Source organism: Ranitomeya imitator, chromosome 1 (assembly GCF_032444005.1).
Source record: "Ranitomeya imitator isolate aRanImi1 chromosome 1, aRanImi1.pri, whole genome shotgun sequence".
Taxonomy (NCBI): domain Eukaryota; kingdom Metazoa; phylum Chordata; class Amphibia; order Anura; family Dendrobatidae; genus Ranitomeya; species Ranitomeya imitator.
Window position 1 is genome coordinate 87,261,667 of NC_091282.1, and position 17,534 is coordinate 87,279,200.

Consider the following 17,534-nt stretch of genomic DNA (forward strand, 5'->3'; position numbering starts at 1 on the left):
ATTGCTCAGCTTTTCTACCGCCCTCTCTGCTCCCTGTCTCTTGTCCCATCCTCTGCATCTCTGTCGCACCTCATCTATGGCCAATCTTCAGGTTTCCAGCTGCAATTAAAACCTAGAGCATGCATGACTAGGAGTCACTGGCCACAGCTCACCACATTGAGTTATAACAGTTGACACATTGGCATAATGGGATTTGACCACATGAGGTGCACAGAAGGCTAGCTGGATTGCCATTGAGCAATGGTGAATTGGTTTTAACTTGGAGAAATACTAATGTACTTTTCTAAAGAATCTTTGAAACCTGCAATCATTCAAGCAATTTGCTATAAACTCTAGGCCTCATTAAACCACATGATACCACAAGCTTCTGAACATGCAAATGTTGGCCTAACTTTGATAAATGTAATCCTTCAAAAATTCTGGAGTATAATGCCCCATAATATTAATGAGAGCAAGAGATCAAAAGTGTATTAAAAGATGCAAAATTGTATTATTACAAATTAATACCATGATTTGACAAACAATACATATAAGATGAGAAATGGTGAATGACAAGGGTGGGCGACTCCAGCAATTTGGTATGGCACACTATATAATCAGTAATTAAGATTTAAGTAGATTTTTTGACACTCTATGTCCTTTAAGTAAGTTGCAATATGGGTACTAGGGAGTGGGGCAAAGACTGTGTACACCTTAGCAAATAGACAAATATGTCAACAAGTGGTTAGTAACGTATGTAATGGTGTCCCACATAATACTCCCTAATATTCCATCCATTGTTTGCACACAATACAATCAAGGTGCCTACATCGGTATAAAGTGCCGAAAGTAGTGCTTGCCCATAGGGAGTGATTGCTGAGAACGTCCACCTTAGCTCCTACGCACGTTTCGCGCTGTGGGCTTCTTTGGGGGGTTGTGTGACTTGGTTTTAACCTGGAAAAATACTCATGTACTTTTCTGAAGAATCTTTCAAACGTGCAGTCGTTCATGCAAGTTGCTATAAACTCTAGGACTCATTAAACCACATGGTGCCACAACCTTCTGAGCATGCAAGTGTTGGCCTACCTTTGATACATATAAAATATTTTGGAAAATAGTAACTAAGAGCTCTTGGGAGTTCAAAACTCACAAACAATCATGTGTCACGAGTTTCACGCTCTTATGTTAGGTTTTTATGACAAAGGAACTATAAGTGCTGTTTTATTGTTTCAGTTCGTGCTGGACCACATTTTTCTCTTTTACTTTAAAATGAGCTAAATATAGATATAAAATTAAGATCCTTTAAATCACTGACAACGGCATTTAACCAGCCTATTTAATGCAGAGAGCCGATGCGGTACCATGGCATCTGGGAGCCTGCCGAAGTCTCAGGCTGCACTTCCTAGGAGAACGTGTGTTGCACTCTATACTGTAGTATTTTCATAGAAAAAGCACCAGAAAAACAGGCAAAAGTGCTTACCTGTCTAGGCCTTGAATCAAATGTACTATCAAGGTGCAGCAGACCCAAGTAAAGATGGCAACTGCACAGGTGCGATAATACCAATGAGACAGCCAGCCTACAATCAGGGATTGGCCGCACCTGTGCAGCTGCCATCTTTACTTGGGCCTGCTGCACCATGATAGTACATTTGATTCAAGGCCTAGACAAGTAAGCACCTTTGCCTGTTTTTCTGGTGTTTTTTCTAGAATAGTGGAGGTTCTTTCCTCTTTTTCCTCCCTTTTTGTGTTTTTTTTTCTAGTATTTTCATATAAAGTATGAGAGATCATCATGTTAGTATTTTCATATAAATTATGAGAGATCATCATGTTTAAGTCTCCTATGGAAAAAAAATTAAATAAAAGTATAATAATAAAAAATACAAAAGTTTAAATCACCCCCCCCCCTTTGCCCTCGTCAAAAATAAAATTATATAGTAATGAAAAATAAACATATTTGGTATCATAACATCTGTAAAAGTATGATCTATTGAAATATAAAATTTAAACCCTACCTTAAAGGCAGAAAATGAAAAACATAAAATGCCAGAATTACCTTTTTTACGTTTTCCACACTTTCCCTCAAAATATACAATAAAAAATGATCCAAATGTCATATATACCTCCAAAATGGTATCAATAAAAACTACATGTCAGCATGCAATAAACAATCCCTTATAAAGCTCCATCATTGTTAAATGTCTTTTTTCCTAAACACTTATGTATAAAAAAAAAACAAAACATATTTTAGTATCGCCTTAATCGTAGTAACCTGGAGAATCATATTGCCAGTTTATTTTAACAGCACAATGCCGTAAAAACAAAACCCACCTTATCATTTCACCCCAATTGGAATTTATATTTTTACTACTTTTCAGTACATTATACAGTAAACGGAATGTTGTCCTTCAAAACAGCAACGTACCACTAAATATCAATTAGTCATGAAGATATGTCACAACTAAAATAAAATAGTTATGACTCCTAAAAGAACAGAAGAAAAAAAATGAAAGTACCAAAGTGAAAAATTGGAGGGTCCCTAATATCATTATTGAATTGGTGATTTAAGATTTAATTCATTTTCTTTCTAATTGGTAATTTTTTAATTATTTATATAGTATTACACTGTCTCTACTTTTTGGTGAAGTGCAGGATAAACAGCAGGTGCATTATCCAAAGTTACGATATTGCTTTCAGTGCCAATGCATTTCAAAGCCAAACTGGCTACTTCATCAGGATATGTTACGAGTAAGGTTACTAATCAGTAGGTTTTGCTCTGGGGAGGATGTGGTGTGAAAAGTTAATATATGAAAAATATGTTGATTTTCTTTTTTTCTTGACTTATCATTATCAGTTGTTCTGATGTTGAGGAATATTCTAATGTTGAAGTTATATTGATGGTGGAGTGGTGTAGGATCGCTTGGCGCATTGGCTGAAGAGCATTAGGGTTAGGCTTACATGAGAAGTAGTAAGTAGATGAATCAGGCAATATGGTTGTTTGGTGGCTGTAAAATGTTTTTCTGACTGTTGAAGAGTATTACTCGTTATAAATTAAAAAAGAGCAAAGTTTTCATGTCCATGTGTTAGTATATAACTAGTGATATGCTCGAATAGAGGTTGCTGTCTATTCATTTCATTAGGTTTGGAGAAGGGGTGTCTTATGTACCATATTGAGCAAGACAGCCAGGTCCCTTCCAGAATATTACTGGTCACAAGCCAACAGGATGCTTCCTTGATGTATTGTGACCCACGAGAATATAGATCTACCAGAACCAAGAGCCATGTTAAATCTGGGACATTGGAGCCGTTTAGAACAATAAAGTACATCACCAAGTACTAAAGATGGGCAAATTTATTCATGTGGAATTGAATTTTACAAAATTCTGCAATCTGGAGAATACAGATTTTTTTTTTATCTGTGGATAATTTATGCCCTTGCTTAACAGTAGAGCAGACAAAAGGTTAAAAAGAAAAAAATATATATATACCTAATCACTCACCTTTTCAGCTGCCTCCTCTGCTCCCTGTCCACTTTTCATTCCTCTACACCTCCATTGCACCACACCTATGACCCTGTTTTCTAGCCCTGGCCTAGAGGGAGATGCAACGTGAAGGAGGCTCAGAGCACTGGATAGTGGACAGAAGGCAGCAGGACAGGCTTGACAGCAGAGTGTTGAGGAATGTTTTTTTTCTTCTTTTTAACTCTTTTTTTGGCATTTGCAGTCACCTCCAGGGCCTATGGCTGGAAGTCTCAGTTTGATGATCATTCTAGGCTGGAACTTGCAGCTGTGAATATGCCCAGGAGTTCACTGTGCATGCTCCCGGCTTTAATTATGGCTGGAAGCCTCGATCCAGAGTGAAGACTGGCCAGAGATGAGGTGTGACAGAGATGTAGAGGACCAGACGAGACAGGGAGCAGTGAAGGCGGCAGAAAAGCTGAGCGATGAAGTATATTTTTTCTTCTTTTTAACTTTTTGCCAACTGTTCTCTCTGCTCGCTCCCTCCCATGCTGCTTTTTTTTCCTCTTTTTTACATCTTACGTTTATTAAGCTACAGGCTTTGGAGAGACACAGGAGCATAATGGGGAATATTCAATTTGCGTAGAATAACTACTCTGCAAATCGAATTTACTGGTAAAATCTGCGCTAGTTGGTGAACTTGAATTTTGTCAGATTGGCTCATCTCTATTAAATACTCATGAGCAATAAAGTTACAACCCTAAGAAGTAAAAGTCATAGAATTGGGGAAATCATGGAATCGATAAGACGTGTTAATGATATGTCATTGATGAAAATATGGAAACAAAATCTTCAATACATCTTGCTTAATTCAGTATAGAGTATAAGCGTCACGTGCAAAAATCCCCACACTTATTAATGATTGTCTGAGGAATGTTTTGCCACAGTGAATGCCCTTGGACACACAAATCACCAAATTCCACTGTGACATGCTGCTTTTGCATGCCATCCAATGATGTCCCAAATGTGTTTGACGGGAGATAAGTCCAGAGACATTACAAATCATTGTAGCCTGTTAAGACCACACAGGCTGCTCATAGTAGCACAAGCAACATGCGATGTCATTGTCATGTTAAAAAAAAGTCTCCTGGGACACTGTGAAGAAATGGCTGTAGCACAAGTTCCACCATCAAATCACGTAACTTTGAGTGGTTAGTGTATATATAATGACTAGATGGTTTCGGGTACCGTACATTATGCCACTCCACACCATTATCCCAGAAGTTCGATTGGTATGATGATCCCTCATAAAGGCCTCTTTCCAAGGCCTGGAAGCTCAAATGGAGCAATGGAGACTGGAATGGAGGTTTATTGTTTTCAGTGATGAATCCACTTTTGTCTTGGATGCATTGATAGCCTAATATTGCTCTCTATAATATTTGATGCTGAAAAAATTGATATTTTGAGATTTTTTTTTCCATTTTTCAACATTTTCATCTGACTAACATATCGTTCAATCCTGGGATTTTTATAATTCCATTACTTTTCCTTCTTCATGTTGCAATTTCAATGTTGAGAAGTGTATAACATCTTGTGGTACTTACCAACTATGCTAATATTAAAGGAAGCAACAACTACTGTTGCATATTACTAGGTTGTACAGTAGAAGTTGCTAAAATTATGTCATGTTCTCTGTCATCACTTTCTGCATTACTTCTATTGGCTGAAGTTGACTTCCTATCCTGGTCTTCCCACCAAGTGCATTCACTGTGCTTATAATAATAGTAGCACTGAAAGCTCTCTTCTGCTTTTAAGATAATTCCCTATGCTCTCAGATGCAAATACAGGTGAAAGCAGCTACATCTGAGCAGAGAGCTCTAAATATTAACAGGATTATTGTAACCAGGGGCTGTGATAACTGCACCCCATTGGGACTATGCTTATGATGGTCTACACCAATTCCAAAAAAGTTGGGACACTGTGTAAAATGTAAAGAAAATAAGAATGCAATGATTTAGAAATCTCTTATAGCTAGAGATTAGCAAATAAATTTGAGTGGAATTGAATCCTACAAAGTAAACCTGCCAAAATGCTAATTTTTTGTAATCCGCTCGCCGCCATTTTTCAGAGTAGTGAAAGGTCATCAGATTGTAAAAAAAAACATTATACTTACTTTACTGCTCTCCTTTCCGGATCATCTACTCCTCAACGTCACTCATCCTCGACGCATGTTTAGATCGCAGCCGCTAGCAAAAGGGTTCTGCTCATTAGTCCTGGAAATTCAGACCTGGTGTGAGATGTAATTCAACTTGAGTGGCAGGAATCTGAAGATGCGATGAGGACCAGATGAGTGATGGTTAGGAGCATTGGGGTTGGAGAGGTGAGTGGTGAGGTGAGTATAAGTATTTTTTTAAATTTTTTTTATATATTATATATACAGTTAGTCCTCGGGTTACAACGGTCTCGAGTTACATCATTTCGTGGTTACAACGCTTTATACGACGCCTCATTCCGACTTAAACGGTTTTCCGTCGTAAGTCGAACTACATGCCACTACGTGCAGCATCGGAAGAATAGAGTCCAGTACTGTACACTGTACCCGATTACACGAGGAAAACGAGTCTCCTGCACGCCATAACACCCTAATTATGTGTTAGGATAGGTGTTTGGAAAGGCTAAGTGTTTGCAGTACTGTACTGTTATTATGGTACAGTACTGTATGAATGTATGGTCCGACTTACATCGAAAATCGGTTTACAACGCTGCATAAGAACGGATCAACGGCGTAAGTCGAGGACTACCTGTAGTATGCTTTGGAGTCTGGGGAACATAGTAAGAATCATTAACTTTATGAACCAAATCAAATTTCCTAAGAAATATGGCAAATTTGAATTTTGCAAAACAAAAAATATAACTAAAAATATAAATCAAAAGATGAGTCACACATTTTTCCATTTAATTTAAAATTATTATAAATTAATGGTAGCAACACATCTAAAAAAATTGGGACAGGGCCATGTCAATCAGTGTGTAGTATCCCCTCTTAATTTTACAACAGTCCTGGGTCTTCTGTGCTGGATTTTTTATTTTATAAAGAGCCAAATTATTTTATTGGTGAAAGTTCTGGATGGCAGGCAGTCAGTTCACCACCAGAACCAGATTGTTAAATTAATAAGATGTCACCTTTGTCTGTGCATAGTGATTCCAAGTATATTGTTCCAGGTATTGCTCATATAAAAGCGTAGTGGCCCACTTTTGCATAGGATTCTCCTGTTGGCCAGTCCAAGCCTGGATACATCTGATACAGCAAATACATGAGAAAGCAGAATAAAATCACACCTCAGTTTATCAACTAGATTTTCATGCCTTGAACATTGGTGGTCAGTAGATCTGTGCTTCCAAGAGTGATTGGATGTTAGGGCTGGCAGAACGCACCGAGTAAATACAGAAATAGTATAGGTGCGTTTGCAGCCCGGGGTCCACCGTGCAGGAGTGGAACCTCCTGCTAGTAAATGGAGGCACTATATGGTGGTACTACGCCTGAATAGATACGGGTATCGTCACCTGGTCTGTATAAGAATGAACTCTGTTGCTTCACAGAGTCACCAGGATTAAAGATAACGCTGTGCCTTGTTAGCATTCACAGGGTGCAGCAAATGGATACTAGTGGGATCCCTGCAACTCACCCCCACTATGCTGGTGGTTGATCCCACTCTGACCCTCAGTGGCTTTTGAGCCTGTGCCAGAGGACGCCCTGAGTCAGATGCTGGGATCAAACGGGAGTTCCCACCCTACACTGACGGATTGTCAGGAGATGCTAAAGATAGCCGCACAGTACCGCAGCGGCAGTCACTGCAGGATAGACGCAGTATATTTTGTGCCTGGTGCTGGATGGCATTGTCTGGCGCTAGACAGCTAGAACACTCGCAAGCATTCAACAACTCTAGGGATGGGAATGATTCGAAGCTTTCACCAGAACAGGCATACATCCACACACACACAAATACAGATTTATACTAGCGCATGACCGTGCAGCCATGTGAACCTTTCCTAGTGGTCCAATAGGAGCTACTACAGGACCTGAGCATGTGACCCCCGACCTCCAATAGGAGGTCGTCCTGTGGGCATGCTCAGTATGGGAAAAGCAGGACTTAGTCCCTGAAACGCCTGCTCGCTGCTGATCAGTACTGGCTACAAAGGCAGAGCCTGGAAAGGCAGCAGTGACCAAGAGCACAGTATCTGCTTGAGCCAGACGCTGGGACCGACGTCTCTGCTGAGCAGGCTCCACTGCAGATGGAGGAGAATGGCAGACTGCAGCAGACATGGTTCGAGATTCTCTCTGTGCAGCGGCAGGAACTCGACTCCTAACATTACCCCCCTAGGGCCCCCTCCTCCCTGAGCCTCGCTACGCTCAAAGGCCGCAATGAGCAGTGGAGCCCAAATGTTCTCAACAGACTCCCAGATCCTGTCCTCTGGGCCATGACCCTTCCAATCCACCATATAGAATTTTTTGCCATGTACCACCTTACACCTCATGATAGCATTCACCTCGTAATCGTCCGTAGACGAGCCCAATATCCCGGCAGATGATTTGGAAAACAGGGATATGTGAATGGGTTTTAGGAGGGACACATGAAAGGTGTCGGTGATACCTAGGCGTGGAGGAAGGGCCAACCGAGAGACCACAGGATTGACTTGCTCCAGGATCTTGAAGGGGCCTATGCAGCGAGGCGCAAACTTGGTGGACTCAACTCGCAGCCTGATATTACAGGCGGAGAGCCACACTAAGTTGCCAGGAGCAAAGGTCGGAGCGGGGCGCCGATGTGCATCGACAGAAACCCTCATTCTCTCCTTGGAGGCCCGGATGGCATCCTGTGTGCGGTCCCAAATGTCACATGCCTCCACCATCCAGTCTGCCACCCTAGAATCAATGGATGACATGGGCATAGGCACAGGGACACGGGGATGCTGGCCGTAGTTAAGGAGGAATGGAGTCTGCCCAGTGGAGTCGGCTACGGCATTGTTCAATGCAAACTCCACCCATGGTAGCAATGATGCCCAGTCATCTTGCCTGGCAGAGACAAAATGTCGCAGGTATGTTACCAGAGTCTGGTTGGCCCTCTCTACCAACCCATTCATCTCGGGGTGGTACGCAGAAGACAGATTCAGCTCAATGCTGAGTAAACGACAGAGCTCTCTCCAGAACCGAGATGCAAACTGGGGACCCTGGTCACTGACAATTTTCTCTGGCATGCCATGTAGGCGGAAAACATGTTTAATGAACAACGCCGCCAAGGCCCATGCAGAAGCTAACTGTGGAAGCGGCACCAAGTGCACCATTTTAGAAAAATGGTCGGTGACTACCCAGATAATAGTGCAGCTACGAGACTTGGGTAACCCACACCACGAAGTCCTTCCCGACCATCTCCCAGGGCCTGTCTGCCACCGGCAGGGGGTAAAGTAGCCCAGCAGGCCGTTGCCGAGGAAACCGATTCTTGGAGCAGGAGACACATGCCCAAATATAGTCCCCGACATCTCGGGCCATATGCAGCCACAGTACGTCCTCGCCAGAAACTCTAATGTCCTGTTGGTCCCAAAATGTCCACCCACCCTGGACAAGTGAGCCCAAGAGAGAACCTCCGGTCACAAGTTAGATGGAACGAAAGTCTTACCTGGGGGCACAGACTCTAGCGAAACTGGAACCACAGTTCTCAGGCTCTCTAAAGGGACAATTAGCCGAGGCTACTCCTCCTCCTCTGATGACACAAAGCAGCGGGAGAGAGTGTCGGCCCAAGTGTTCTTCTCGGAGAGAAAATGGAGGGTAAAGTGGAACCTGGACAAGAACAGGGACCATCTGGCCTGGTGAGAGTTTAGCCACTGGGCAGTTTGTAAGTACACCAAATTCTTGTGGTTGATGAATACTTGGAAGGGATAGCGAGCCCCCTCTAAAAGATGTCTCCACTCCGAAAAGGCCAACTTCATGGCTAGCAGCTCCCTGTCCTCAATGGAATAATTCCTCTGCGCCGGTGTGAAGGTCTTAGAGAAGAAGCAAGGATGCTTCCGACCTTGAGCATCCTTCTGGAAGAGGACTGCTCCAGCACTGACGGAAGAGGCATCCACCTCCATGATAAATGGTTTATCAACATCAGGATGATGTAAAATGGGAGTGCCAGCGAAGTGGGACTTGATAGAGAGGAAGGCCTTGGAGACCTTCTCCGACCACAATTTGGAATTAGCTCCCTTCTTGTTGAGAGCAACCAGGGGAGCTACCAAAGTTGAGAAGTGGGGAATGAACTGGCGATAATAGTTGATGAACCCCATGTAGCGCTGCACCACTTTGAGAGAATGGGGTTCCTGCCAGTCCATCACAGCCTGTAGTTTGTCAGGATCCATAGCCAATCCTTGGACAGAGATGATATAGCCCAGGAAAGGCAAAGACTCCTGCTCAAACACACACTTCTCCAACTTGGCATAGAGGGAGTTTGCCCATAGGAGGTCGAAGACTTTGCAAACATCTCTCCGGTGGGAGTCTATATCTGGAGAGTAGATGAGAATATCATCCAGATAGACTACAACCGAGGTTGAGAGCATATCCCGGATGATATCATTTACAAAGTCTTGGAAAACAGCTGGGGCATTACAAAGCCCGAAGGGCATCACCAGGTATTCATAGTGCCCATCCCTGGTTTAAAAGCCGTCTTCCATTCGTCCCACTCACGGATGCGAATCATGTTGTAAGCACGCCGCAGATCAAGCTTAGTAAATACCCTCGCTCCCCGCAACATATCGAAGAGCTCAGATATCAGGGGCAGAGGGTATTTATTCTTAACGGTGATGGCGTTAAGACCCCTGTAATCTATGCATGGATGTAATTCTCTGTTCTTCTTCTGCACAAAGAAGAACCCCGCCCATGCATGTGACACTGACTTCCTAATGAATCCTCTTGTCAGATTCTCCTGAATGTACTGAGACATTGCCTCCGTCTCCAGGAGAGATAACGGGTAGACTCGACCCCGAGGAGGCTCAGCACCAGGCAAGAGGTCAATAGGGCAGTCATAGGAGCTTTGAGGCGGAAGAGTCTCCGCAGCCCTTTTGGAGAACACATCCGCATCTGGGCAATAGTGCTTGGGAAGAGAGGAAAGGTCTGCGGGTACGTCAGTTGTAGCAACCTGAACGCACTCCCTCAGACATCTACCCTCACAAGATTCACTCCATCCCAGAATTCTCCCTGAGGACCACTCTATATGAGGAGAGTGGTAGCGTAGCCATGGTATTCCCAACAGGATCTCTTCAATTCCCTCGGGAATGACTAGCAGGAAGATAATCTCGTGATGAGATAGACATGGATACAGTAAATGGGATGGTTTGGTGTGTTATCTGAGAGGGCAGTGTTGACCCATTTACCACTCGTATGGTCACAGGTTTGGCGAGCATCACCAGGGGTATTGTGTGTCGCTGGGCAAAGGCAGATGACACCAAAAATAGCCCTCCGCCCTGGAATCCACGCAAAGCTCTACCATAAGAGTGGATGGGCCTATGGTAATTGTCCCCTTAAACAGGACAGTTTGGAGGAAAACGTCACCGTGTCTAGTGTACCTCCTCCTACAACCACTAGACGCTGACGTTTTCCCGACCGCTGGGAACATCTGGAGGCAAGACGTCCTGACTGCCGGCAAACATGACAGACCTTGAGTGCATGAGCGGTCCGGGACTTAGATCCCACTCGTGACACCTCCATGGGCTCATGTGACTCGGACGCCTGGACTGTAGATTCCAGAGGTCTGGCGAAGGTGGGAGCCAGCCAAAACCTCTGCCTACACTGGGCTCGCTCCAACCTTCGCTCTTTAAAACGAAGGTCAGTGCGAGTTGATACAACTATTAACTCCTCTAGTATGGCGGGAATCTCCCTAGTGGCCAAAGCGTCCTTCACATGATCAGCCAGCCCCCTCCAAAATATAGGGATCAGGGCTTTATCCGGCCACTCCAGCTCAGATGCTAAAGTTCGGAAGTGGACGGCAAAATGGCTGACCATGGACGAGCCCTGGGTCAATGCCAGCAGTTGGAGCACCGTATCATGGGTGACTCGAGGTCCTAAAAAGACCTGTTTCAGAGTGCTCAGAAACAGCGGAGCACTCTGCACCACATGATCGTCGCGCTCCCACAGCAGCATAGCCCACTGCAACACCCTGTCCAACAGAAGGGATATAATGAATCACACCTTTGCCTACTCTGTGGGAAAAGTACAGCCAGGAGCTCGAGGTGTATAGCGCACTGGCTCACGAATCCCCTACAAGACTTGCTATCACCAGAGTATTTATCTGGCAGTGGGAGGCGGGATAAGGTCGGAACAAGGGTGGCAGTGGACAAACTTGCTACTGCGGTAACATCCACAGCTGAGGTTGAACGCTCGAGAGCGCCAACCTGCCCTCCAGCTGTGGATGTACCACTGCAGTCACTGTTCATCCGCAATTACTAGCCAGACACTGACGCTAGTATAATGTTAGGACTGGCGGAACGCACCAAATAAATACAGAGATAGTATAGGTGCGTTCGCAGCCCGGCGTCGACCGTGCAGGAGTGGAACCTGCTGCTAGTAAATGGCGGCACTATATGGCAGTACTACACCTGAATAGACATGGGTACTGTCACCCGGTCTGTATAAGAGCGAACTCTGTTGCTTCACAGAGTCGCCGGGATTAAAGCTAACGCTGTGCCCTGTTAGCATTCACAGGGCGCAGCAAATGGATACTAGTGGGATCCCTGCAACTCACCCCCACTATGCTGGTGGTTGACCCCGCACTGACCCTTAGTGGCTTTTGAGCCCGCGCCTGAAGACGCCCTGAGTCAGATGCTGGGTTCAAATGAGAGTTCCCACCCTACACTGACAGATTGTCAGGAGAAGCTAAATTTAGCCGCACAGAGTGCGTACAGTGCCTGGTGCTGGATGGCACTATCTGGCGCTAGACAGCTACAACACTCGCGAGCATTCAACAACTCTAGGCATGGGAATGATTCGGAGCTTTCACCAGAACAGGCATACATTCACACACACACAAATACAGATTTATACTAGCGCATGACCGTGCGGCCATGCGAACCTTTTATATCTGTAGCACTCAAAGACCTTTCTAGTGGTCCAATAGGAGCTGCTACAGGACCTGAGCGTGTGACCCCAATATGAGGTCGTCCTGTGGGCATGCTCAGTATGGGAAAAGCAGGACTTAGTCCCTGAAACGCCTGCTCGCTGCTGATCAATACTGGCTACGAAGGCAGCAGTAAACAAGCGTACAGTATCAGCTTGAGCCAGACGCTGGGACCGACGTCTCTGCTGAGCAGGCTCCACTGTGGATGGAGGAGAATGCGAGACCGCAGTGGACATGGTTTGAGATTCTCCCTGTGCAGTGGTGGGAACTCAACTCCTAACATTGGAGACTAGTGTTGAGCGATACCTTCCGATATTTGAAAGTATCGGTATCGGATGGTATGGGCCGATATCCCAAAAATATCGGATATCGCCGATACCGATACCCGATACCAATGCAAGTCAATGGGACACAAATATCGGAATGTATCCTGGATGGTTCCCAGGGTCTGAAGGAGAGGAAACTCTCCTTCAGGCCCTGGGATCCATATTAATGTAAAAAATAAAGAATAAAAATAAAAAATATGGATATACTCACCCTCTGACGAACCCTGGCTGTCACTGCTGCGAGCGTCTCCCTCCATTCATAAGAATGCAGAGAGTGAAGGACCTTTGATGACGTCGCGGTCAGGTGACCGGTCACCTGACCACTCACGTGACCGCGACGTCATCGAAGTTCCTTCACTCTCTGCATTCTCAGGAATGGAGGCAGACGCTCGCAGCGGTGACAGCCAGGGTTTGCCGGAGGGGTGAGTATATCCATATTTTTTATTTGTATTCTTTATTTTTTACATTAATATGGATCCCAGGGCCTGAAAGAGAGTTTCCTCTCCTCCAGACCCTGGGAACCACACGCACCGCACACGCCGAAGATGACTAGGAACTTCCGATTCCGATTTCCGATATCACAAAAATATCGGAACTCGGTATCGGAATTCCGATACAGCAAATATCGGCCGATACCCGATTTTTGCAGTATCGGAATGCTCAACACTATTGGAGACTAGTAGTTTCCAGTGGAGCATAGTCAGGTGCAGGATTGGTAGTATGTTAAACAGAGTTGGATTACATCTATATTCCACAGGTAAGCAGATTATATGTATTATTCATGTGGTCTCTCTTCTGTTTCCAGCAATGAGTTCTGTGCAAATTTATTTGCCATAAATTTAATTTTTGGAGAAAATTAAGTGAAGGTGGCAAGCTTGAATTTTAAAAGATCCAGTCACCGCTAGTTGCTGCCATCAATTTCAAAACAAGTATTTTTTCTCATTAAATGGAAAAATATCTTACTTCCTACTTATGATCTGTTTTCTATGTTCTGTTGTGAATAAAATGTGGCTACAAGAGGTTTCCAAATCATTGAATTCTTGTTTTTTTTTCCAGTTTAAACAGCGTCTCAAACTTTTTTTTGGAATCGGGGTTGTAACTTATATCCTAACTTATACAGTAGGTTGATGTATGTAAATTTTAGCTGAATTTAACTACATTTTATATGGAATTTAGTCTTAAATTGTTAACTGAATAAATATATTTTGCCAAATTTGATGGAAAATCAGTGATGGCAATAACTCTAGCAGTTTGGCTTTATCAAGCAGTTGATCTTCATTCACTGTATTAATTTCAAGGGGTTGTATAGTTTTACTGATCTCATAACATTATTTGTGCTTCAAATCCGGTTCTGTGAAAAGATCTCAGGACCATATTTTTTCAGCATGTATGGGATTAGTACGTAATTAACATGCACCACATGAATATGGATTTATATGACCAGCTCTAAATTCAATTCTAAGTAATTACATCAGATTGAAATATTCAGTGGAGAATAAACTATGGCGCACCAATTGGTTTGTCTTGAATATGTAAAGTTATTTACATCAGCATTTATCATATCCACAAAGCAAAAAACAGCCAATGTTTTGGTCCTTTGTGGACCTCGTGCATGGTCTGTGCAGAGCAGTGGGCCATATTGAATGGCTAAAACTTAGAATCAGCAGTTAACAAAGTGCAGAAAGATCAAACATTAGCTGTTTGTTGCTTTGGTCGATGCTATAAATGCTGATGTTTCACAAATAAATCCATTAATTTAAAGACTAACCAATAATTGTAGTGTCATAGTTTTCCCTTCACTGATTACTTGGACTATCTCTTCTGCTTGTGCACCCAAACCAACGCCGGTAGTGCCGACCATATTAACTATAGTATCACATTACAGTGTGACATTTGTAAAACTAAAGTATTTACAGATCTAAAAAACGGAGGTAAACTTAAAAAAAAATATATGCACTGGAGGAATCTTTTATTATTCTATGAAATAGGGATTGAGGACTTAAAGGAGTACAAGGTTAATGTGAGTAGGGCTTTATAGGAATAGTGGCTCTGAATTATTGAGGGTCTGCAGAGGCTTAATTTCATGTTTCGACATTTTCTTTTGATGGAAGTGAGTTTAGTTGATATGATTTGTTTTACAATATCTTGTACATTGCATTATTAGAAGTAAATACATTTTTATGTTTTAAGTTCTGCTCATTCTGATCTTGTGTATTACAACAGCATATATATTCTAGTCATATACAATTACATTGTGATATATAACAGCTAGAGGAAAATATGCTAAAATCTTATGTCATGTCCACAATGTTATGGTTGCTAGAAATTGGATTTCAATTGTATATCAGAAAGCAAAGCTATTTGTCTATCTATCTATCTATCTATCTATCTATCTATCTATCGAAAATGCGTGTCACAACAACGAATATTCATCACCTATCAACAGAATAAATGTTTGCCATGGATATTGCTATTTGAACCACACTGATCACTAGAAAAAGGCTCTGATCTATTTTAACTACACACCCACCATGAGGAGTTGTTTGAATGGAGTGTTGGTCAAGCATGTGCCCTTCCACTGCATTCAATGTCTATTGGGTTGACAAAAAGAGCCAAACTCTGTACTTGGCTTTTCCAATCAGTCCCAACCCATAGATTGCTTATTTCCGAATGCCACACCATTAAAAGCCTTTGCATTGCACTTGTGCAGTATTCAGAAAATAAGGACACGGGAAGCCAGTTCTAATGATCGTTGAAGCTTCTTGCCATCATATAGTTATCACCTATTAAGTGGAAGGGCGATTAATAACCATTTTAGAATTTCTTAAAGAGCCTTTAATGAGAGCTCACTATACTCCTGATGTCTTCATATTTCTTCTGCTGTAATAAGAGGTTATTGTTAATATTTATGGAATTTAAGATTATGGCGTCTTAGCATCACAACTCATCTTTTCTAATGAGATAAATATGTTTCATTCTAAGAAAGTATTAAAACAATCATCTTTTCCAACAGGGAAGAAGAACTCCATTCTCCAGCAACGATTTCAAAAGGACCTCAACACGGGAGTGTTCAACAACCAGGAGAGCGAGATGATGAAGCAGATAGTGAAACACGACAGGGAGATGATAGAAGTGACTCCCTCAGTTAGCTACCAACAAATGCCAGCCCTAAATTCTAATACATCCCTGAGAATGAGGACCCAATCTCCACCTGTTTATACAGCAAACAGTTTTTCTCATGGAAACCTACAGTCTCCAACACCAAGTCCACAGACCCCACAGCAAGCTGCTATGTTCTCACCCTCTTTTACATCAGCTGTGGGTAGTCCCTCAGTACAGAGTCCATTGGCAGGCCGAACATTTCATTACAGTTCCCCTACTGCATCACAACTTTCTCTAATGCAGCAACAGCAGCAACAGTCAGCGTCTGGAGCAATGCCGATCAATGAAATTCATAGGAGCACCCAAGCTTTACCAAACTCTAACCTGTCAAGAGATGTGAGGCCTCTCTCTGCTTCACAGCCTTCCTTACCCCATGAAGTTTCTACTCTAGTGGCAAAGCCACATCCAACGGTAGGGGAGTCATTGGCCTCCCTACCTCAACCTGTATCAAATGTGCAAGCTACAGGTGCTCAATCTGGAAGCCGGGGCAATGTTCCACCAAGGGTTGCCCTGTTTCGCCAGATGTCTTCTGGAGCTCTACCTCCTGCAAGAGCTGGAGCTCCAACTCCACCATCAACATCAGCTCCAACTTCCAGTAAGGATTCGACCACCACAGGACCAACCACAGAAACAGACACAGACAAACCACGTTATGCTTCAAATTTATGATGCCTCTTATGTGTACATATGAACAGCACTGTAATAAACTGAAACCATCCCAAAAAGAAACTCTTTAAATCTCTAGAATCCTAATATATCAAGAAATATTTTAGATGGATCAATCATACAAAAAGAATGTAAAAATAAAAAATATATATAAAAATATATATATAAACTGTTTAGCACTAAAACTTCCATGCATATAAATTCATATACATATGTGTGTCTTCCTTTACTTTAAACATTAAAAACATTTTTGTAACTTTTTTTTTCTTTGAGTATGCATTTCCAAATCATTTCAACCTAATTTACAATTTACTTAATTACAAGCTGGAATCTAATTTACTTATAACCAGCAATTATCACCCTAATGACTGAAATGTTTTTGAAAAATGTATTTTCTCATCTTGTAAATTTCAATGTCACAAATAGTGTTTTCCTCTAAACTTGTTGCAGGGGCCTCACTACAGGAGGTGATAATAAGCCCCTGGTTCCTTTGCCCCATTTGATAAAATTAGTTCTATAAATGATGTATCATATTTGGGTCTAGCTTATAGTTTTGCATTGGGGCCTGGGAGCTTTGAGTTACCCGTCTATTTTTTTTTATACCTCATCTCCTTCAATATTACATTGATCATATTGCTTTGGATCATTTTTTTTTATTTCCATGCCATGATGAGAATTATGAATTTATATAATAGATTGAAGGTATACTTTTGCAGCCATTGTTTTTCAAATTTATTGGAATTATTGACGATGACGTTTTCTTTTAAGAACAATTCCTTGTCACAAAGACTAAATCTGCATGC

The 17,534-nt window shown here is 42.6% G+C and overlaps 1 protein-coding gene across 1 annotated transcript in view; it reads left to right on the plus strand.

Annotated features, from left to right (window-relative positions):
* The window catches only part of HCN1 (hyperpolarization activated cyclic nucleotide gated potassium channel 1), a 539,017-nt gene extending 522,029 nt beyond the window's left edge, over positions 1-16,988 (plus strand). The window contains exon 8 of the mRNA XM_069748639.1: positions 15,917-16,988. Coding sequence (XP_069604740.1) covers positions 15,917-16,734 — 818 coding nt within the window. The 3' untranslated portion in view covers positions 16,735-16,988. The remainder of the gene's footprint in view (positions 1-15,916) is intronic.
* Positions 16,989-17,534: the final 546 nt, after the last annotated feature.